The sequence below is a fragment of the Mustelus asterias genome, chromosome 6 (assembly GCF_964213995.1).
Source record: "Mustelus asterias chromosome 6, sMusAst1.hap1.1, whole genome shotgun sequence".
Taxonomy (NCBI): Eukaryota; Metazoa; Chordata; class Chondrichthyes; order Carcharhiniformes; family Triakidae; genus Mustelus; species Mustelus asterias.
The window spans coordinates 63,354,504-63,361,633 of record NC_135806.1 but is presented as its reverse complement, the minus strand read 5'-3'; the positions used below and the strand labels follow the sequence as shown (position 1 = coordinate 63,361,633).

Genomic DNA, 7,130 nt, shown 5'->3' with positions numbered 1-7,130 from the left:
TTTGGCTTTCAGCTTGGTTCTCTTCTGAACTATGAACCTTACTTTATTATAAGCCTCCTTTTTTGTTTTAGATTCATTTCAATATATTTAATCATCCATGGATCTCCAGCTTTGCAAAATGCGTCCAGTCTGTACCTAAACTGGTTGGATGCCAATCCGAGTGTTCACTTAGCTTTGCCCTCTAATCTTTGATTCCAATCCGCCAGGCCAGATCCCTTTTCAAATCACTGAAATTAGTCCTCCTCCTGTTGAGTATTTTGACATCTGATTTTTTTCCCCCTTGCTCTTTTCCATAAATTTTCCGAACCTAATGGTATTGTATTCACATGAAAAGTAAAAGATGTAATGCTGGAAGCGTTAACCGGGTTAATTCCGCTTTAAATTGCAAAGAGGAATTTGGGAGTTACAAGCGTTTGGACATAACGCCACCGACAGCAACCTCTACCCTTTTTGTGGGAGGGATTTCAATTGAAACAATCAAAAATCTGCCTCCCAACTGATTTCTAAAAATTCTGCAGATTCCTGCGAGTGGATTTCATGTTTGCAAAGAGACGAAAGCAGAAAAGTAAATAGCATTGGGGCTGGGCTGAGAGGGTGGACACATTCAGAGAGAGAGAGGAAAGGCGATTCTGAAAGAACAGAGCAATACGTCCAAGGGGGGAAATGTGCAAACGCCACAGTGAGAGGGAAGTGGTGAGGTTGACTGGTTGTAAGTTTCAGTGCATCACTGACACCTAAGGGAGCTGGACATCCTGTCCACTTTCTCCAGGGTGGCTCCTTTGCAGAAGCAAATTGTGAGTAGAGTGCAAATTAAATTTTTAAAAAACAATGTTGTTTTGTGTGTGGTGTGTGGAATAAATGTAAATCCTGAGGGGGGAGCTGTCTGTGTGGGTGTGAGTGAATGGAGTGAGTGAGCAGCCTGTTGTATTGGCTGTGTCTCTCCGGTAACCAGGGCAAGCTGTGTGTGTGTGCGTTTGGTGCCGGAAAGCTGGAGCCGTTCCCCGGGAGCCAGGCGGCCAGTTCCGGGGTGAGCAGAGGCTGCAAACTTCCATGTTTCATTCTCAAACGCCGCCCTTCGCCTCGGGGTGAGAGAGGGAGGGGAGGTGGATGTTGCATTTCTTCCTCTTCTGCCAGCGCTCCCGGTGCAGCGGCCGCTCTCGCTGCGGAAAGCGGGGCTGCTCACTGCGGCTTTCGCCCACATTCATGTCGCTAAGGTTTGGCGGTCTGGGCTGATTCTGGGGCGCAAGGCCGCGGCTCCAGCAAAGCACACACCGTGTGTGTGTGTGTGTCTTCCAGTGAGCCAGCAACCTCTGCAATCCTCCCAAAGCAACTGGCAGGGGGGGGACGGTGGTTAACATTTGACAGGGAGTGGGGTAAGATCATCAAGCTTGAGTTTTAATTAAATGCATATATATAATACCTATGAAATTGGGTTTGAATTGTAGTTGACTGGTGTTGGGAGGGCAGGTCCTGCTGCTTGTATTCTTCTTGAAGCGATGTGTGTTGCTGTTGTAGAATCTATCTGACTCTCCCTCCTGTCCAGCTGCTGTTACTGTGCTTGTTGTGCTGAGGAATCAGCAGCCAGTCCCCTCTCCAAGATTGGGTGTCGATGACTTTGTGTTGGATTACAATAGACGTGATTTTTTTGTTGTGGTTGTGGCATTGTTTTGAAGGTATAAACACGATTCTTTAAACCGTGCACCGTGAGAAATGTGGCTTTATTCCGAGTGACACACAGTTTCAGACAGCCTAATGCAACAACCATATTTTTTTTGTTTTTAAAAAAAATGTTGAGGAACGCCCTTGGTTTCATTTGGTTAAAAGAGGGGGGGAAAAAACAAGTTCTGGTGTAAAAGAGTCATTTTAACTTTTTTTTGCACAGGGCAGGGATGCACTTTCTTGTGGCGAGGGAGCAGGGAGGGTCTCTCCCTGATGATAGATGCTGAAATTGGTAACCTTTCCAGGGCTGATTGTGCGCCGGGATGCAGTAACCAGTTACCATGACCGTGTTCAAGCAGGAAAATGTGGACGATTACTACGAAATCGGCGAGGATCTGGGGAGGTGAGTGTTTGCAATTTCACAGCACGGATATTGGGATCAGGGAATCTTGTGTGTGTGTGAGAGAGAGAGGGGCGTGTGGGGCTGGAACAATGGATAGAATCGTTTCCATTTCTGTGTCCTCTGTCAGGTAATGGATCCATTTTGTCAGGGGGAGTGGGGGCTGTGAAGGTGTGTGGCTGAAATTATGCCCAGTTTAATTCCCTTTCAACTGACAAAAGCCAGAATCTTATTTCTTGCTTTAATTTCTAATAAATGTGCTTGTGTTGGTGTATCATGTTCTACTCATGATAGTGGCAGTTCGGTAATGGCCAAGCTGGATGTGAGACGTATGGCTTGCAGCATTATCATAGTTCTCATTTGGTTGATTTATTTCATCGTCCTGATAACCCAATGGAGATGATATTTATACTGATCTAATTTATTTGTGGTGACGTTTCTCTTGGAAGGACCTAATTGACTTTGAATAGAGTTGGTTAAATGTTTCCTTAGTCAGTGTTGAGGGGTTGAAAGTTCTGTATAAGCATTTGGAAGATTTGTGGGGTTTAGCCAAATCTTGGTTATCTGGGGATGCTTGAACAGAAATAGTATGTATTAGCACGTGTAATAGTATGTATTAGCACGCCAGTATGTTAACACAAAAAATGAAAAACTGCATGACAAAAGTGAGTTTTTAAAGAGCAGGCTCATCCCTAGCTGCACTCTTATCTAAACTGTGGATTCCAAGATTGGCCTGGATTTGGATTGCAAATATAACTCCTAGCTTTTTCTCTCTATGACAAACCGCCTCCTCTAACATCAACTGTGAGGTGTTCATGGACTTGACACTGTTCCAAAAACCGCTTTTGCTGATTCCTTCTGTTTCTCTGCCTCTCAGGTTGACCCCTGCCCTAGTCCTGAAATCATATTTTTCTCTTTTTTTTCCACCTGTGTTCCCCTCATGCCATCTCCAAGCTTATTTTGTTTGGAAAACCCACTTTCCAATCCCTGGACCCTATTCCCATCAAACTGCTGAGCATGCAAGTTCCTTTCCTGTTTATTGTGTTAGCTGATATTGGTCATGATTCTCTGTCTTCTGTTTGCATGCTTCAGATCTGCTACTATCATTCCTGCCTCAAAAAGCCACACTTCCATCTCTCCATCCCTAAAAGAAAAAAAAGCCTACGGCCATACTAGTCTGAAAACGCCCGATCTCGTCTGATCTCGGAAACTAAGCAGACTCCTCCCTTTATGTTTTCCTAAAGAACCTTTTATTGATGTTTTGTTTGCACTTCAGTCCCATGCTCCTGATCTACGGACACCCGGTGCGGAGGGGGGAGGGTCGGGATGGCGACTTCCTCGTGAACCTGCTCCTGGGTCTGGCGAAACGCGCCATTTACCGGTCCAGGCAGCGGGCGATCGAGGGGGCCGTCCATCCTGACTGTCTTCCCCTCTACCGCGGCTACGTTCGTGGCCGGGTGTCCCTGGAGAGGGAGCATGCGGTGTCCACGGGCACGGTTGACATCTTCCGCGCCCGTTGGGCACCGCAGGGGTTGGGGTGCGTTATCGACCCTCATAATCACATTTTAATTTGATGTTTTTAAGTTTCCTTTGTACTTTGATTTCTGTTCGGGCTGTTCCCCCTCCTTTTTGGGGAGCTGCCCCTTTTACTTTGTCCCGACTTAATCTGAGTTTGTTTATTTGGTTTGACCTAAAAAGAGGGCAAGCTATCACTTCATCTCCAATCCCTCTTTTCTTTCAAATCCTTACATATGTTGTTGCCTCCCCAATCTGTGTTTGTCCTTCCCAATTAAGAAAAAAAAGATGTTTTTAAGTTTCCTTTGTACTTTGATTTCTGTTCGGGCTGTTCCCCCTCCTTTTTGGGGAGCTGCCCCTTTTACTTTGTCCTGACTTAATCTGAGTTTGTTTATTTGGTTTGACCTAAAAAGAGGGCAACCTTTGACATGGCTGCTCCTCCACCAGTGTCCCTCCACTGTTGACCAGCTGGTTTGGGCTGCTCTCACATGGTTCCATTTTCATTTATTCAGTATAGCCAAAGAATCAATTCAGTGGCTTCCCTTCCTGTTCCCACACCTTTAGCTCTAGTCTCCCTGGCTATGAAGACCCTAAGCTTTGCAATTACCTCTAAATCTCCTTTTTCTTTCTCTCCTATGAGGCTCTCCTTAACATCCAGGTTTTCAGTCTCCTTCCCTAACATGATCTTATGTGGCTAGGTGTCAAATTTTGTTTGGTAAGACACCTGTGAAACAGTTTAGAACATTTTACTATGTTAAAAGTACTTTGTAAATACAAGTTTTTGTTAGTGTGTGCGTGCTGTAGCATGTCAATATATTACTATTATTTAGTTCACTAATTTACTTGAACGCAAGCATGTTGTTTTACAGCTAAGGGTGAAGATATTATTTTGCACTGATTAGGATTATTGCGATTCGTATCTAGAGTTCAGGTCACATTAACTGGAAAGTGAAACCTGTGATTAGAAATTTTGTGCAATGGCTTCAGCCATCCCCAGCCCAGCAGCCTGTGAGGAATCAGTTTAGCACTGTGTGTAATATGTCTCACCTCTTGGACAGCTTACATTTTAGTGCACTGCACCAGTCACTCCAAATTGGAGTCTCTGTTTGAAATAAAGCGTCAGTTCGTGTACTGCAACACATTTTTCCTTTAAAACAGCTCTCAAGTGTTTTTGCGGAAACTATTTTTACGTTGTTCCCATTTGTTCGACTAATAGTTTACCAAATGTAGTAGTGAATTGGATGTGAAACAGGCACTTTCCTGGTCTCTTAATGCTGAGCTTTTCTGACAGATAGCAGTGGGGTTCATGTTAGCCCTTACTTGTTAAAACACTCATCAAAATCTGTGCTCAATGCATTTGTATTCTGATATGCTGCCATTTAGTGGAAGGAATAATGGGTGGTTGGGAAAATGTCATGTTCATAAACAGGTTTCCAATATTAATCTTCAGAAAATTATCAGACGTCTCTTTTCAGTTGGCTTCCTGTGGATGTTTTGCCGCAGGAGATCATATAAGTTGCTGTGGTGTGATCCAGAGTAGGTTTCACACATTGTGGTGGCTTCCTGTGCACTGCATGACCTTTCCCTTTAGAAATGGAACTGGAAACCCTGGAGGAAAAAGGCAAACATGGTGCGGCAGAATAAGCCACCAGAAGGAAGAGTTCAGATTGACGCAGGCAGCTGTCAGGGGAATACATTGATCACCAGGAGACATTCTAAAGAGAATGACACCCCCTCCTGCCTACACTACCCTAGCAACATAAACTGCTTTGCGGCTCTGCATTATGCCACAAGCATTTTTTTTATTACTAGTGAAAAAAACGATAGAGCCAGGTTTATTGTGTCACCATTCCTCCCAATACTTCGAGTTGAGTTATAGGTAAAACACCTCAAGTTTTTGTTATAAACATAATCTGAAGGTGACCTTTTGTGTTATGGGTTTACAATGAACTGTTGCATACTTTACTAGGAGATTAATTTTCATTTAAAGTAATGCGCTTTCTAAAAACAGGGCACTGGCGTCATGTGTTTCTGTCTAAAGTTTATCCACACTGAGTTCTTGATCTCGACCATGTTCTTGCAGGGAGGGATGGAGTTAAGGCCAAGCTCCTCCCTGTAAGGAGGGAAAGTTAAGGGGTACTTCCCAGTGGAAGATCACTGATCAACTCTCTCTCTCTCTCTCTCCTCCCCCCCCACCACCCCCCCCCCCCCCCCCCACCCATCCAGCCAAAGAAAAGTGTAGAAAGAGGTCAGAGTGAAAGGGAGAGAGATAAAAGTGCATAATTTAAGATTTAAAAACAATTATTGAGTGTATAAGTAAACACTTCCATACTTGGGTTTTAATGACCAGATTGTACACTTGATTTTCCACAAAATACTGCATTTTCTCCATCTTCACAGCAGCACATAAATAATATGATTGAAATTCTGTGACAGTCATGCAGAATCTAATTACTGAATAAATGCCTCTTTATTTCAGCACATTAGTTTCTGCTCCATGTTTGAGTCTGGCAAATTGGCTTTATGTGTAAGCCATGGCACAGTTGGTTGCACTCTCACCTCTGAATCAGAAGGTTCTGCATTGAAGTGGTATACCAGAGACTCGAGCACACAATCTAAGCTGGCACCCATTGCAGTACTGAGGGAGTGCGACCCTGTTGGAGTTGCTGTCTTTTGGATGAGACATTAAACTGAGTAACTATCTGCCCTCTCGTGGACATTCATAGGTCCCGTGGCATTATATCAAAGAAGAGTATGGGAGTTATTCCTGGTGTCTTGGCTCTGATAAAAGTAAATTACCTAATCATTTTCACATTACTGTTTATGGGAACTTGCTGTGTGTAAATTGGCTGCTGCATTTCCTGCACAACAGTAACTCAATTTCAAAGGTTCATTGGCTGTGAAGTGTTTTGGGATGTCCTGTGGCCCTAACACATACTATATAAATGCAAGTCTTTTTTCTGCTATGCCACATTGTAAAATATCCATTTGGGGTTTTCAATACCAGTGAATTTGTGTCCTAGCCGATGGTATCTTCATGAGAACAAACAAGGGATGGGCGTAAATTGGCAGAAAGGAAGGATTTATATCTGATTTTTAAAAGGTGTGTAAAAGTAGACCTCATGAACTTGAAATACATTCTCCTTGAATGATTTGAGGTCAGACGTCTGATTCCTTAAAATGAATAATTACTGAACACCAATACTTTAAAGATTTGGTGGTGGGGGGGGTTAGATTTTCCTGGAATTAAAACAGAAACTGCTGGAAAAACTCAGTCAGTCTGGCAGCATCTGTGGTGGGAGAAACCAAATTAATGTTTTGAATCCAAAATAACTCCTTTTCAGACCTTGACTCTCTTTTTCTCGCACTGCCAGACCTGCTGAGTTTTTGCAGCAGTTTGTTTTAGTTTCGATTCCAGTATTTTGCTTTTGGACTTGCTTCTAACCATGTTGAATCGGCTCGGTAGAGTAGAGAGAAATTGCGTGTGAAAGGTTGCACACCTATGAGCCTCAAAATGTTTCTATGTTTGCTGCATCCAGGGAGATTCAACATGTCC

At 43.6% G+C, this 7,130-nt stretch overlaps 1 protein-coding gene across 2 annotated transcripts in view; it reads left to right on the top strand.

Annotated features, from left to right (window-relative positions):
- The first annotated feature begins 908 nt into the window (after nt 1-908).
- The window catches only part of dapk1 (death-associated protein kinase 1), a 203,006-nt gene continuing 196,784 nt past the window's right edge, over nt 909-7,130 (top strand). Inside the window, exons 1-2 of one of the 2 annotated variants that reach the window (XM_078214417.1) lie at nt 909-1,027; nt 1,883-2,062. In XM_078214417.1, the coding sequence (XP_078070543.1) occupies nt 2,001-2,062 (62 nt within the window). In that variant the 5' untranslated portion in view covers nt 909-1,027; nt 1,883-2,000. Of the gene's footprint in view, nt 1,086-1,882; nt 2,063-7,130 lie in introns of both variants that reach the window. The other variant, XM_078214418.1, reaches the window with a different exon arrangement.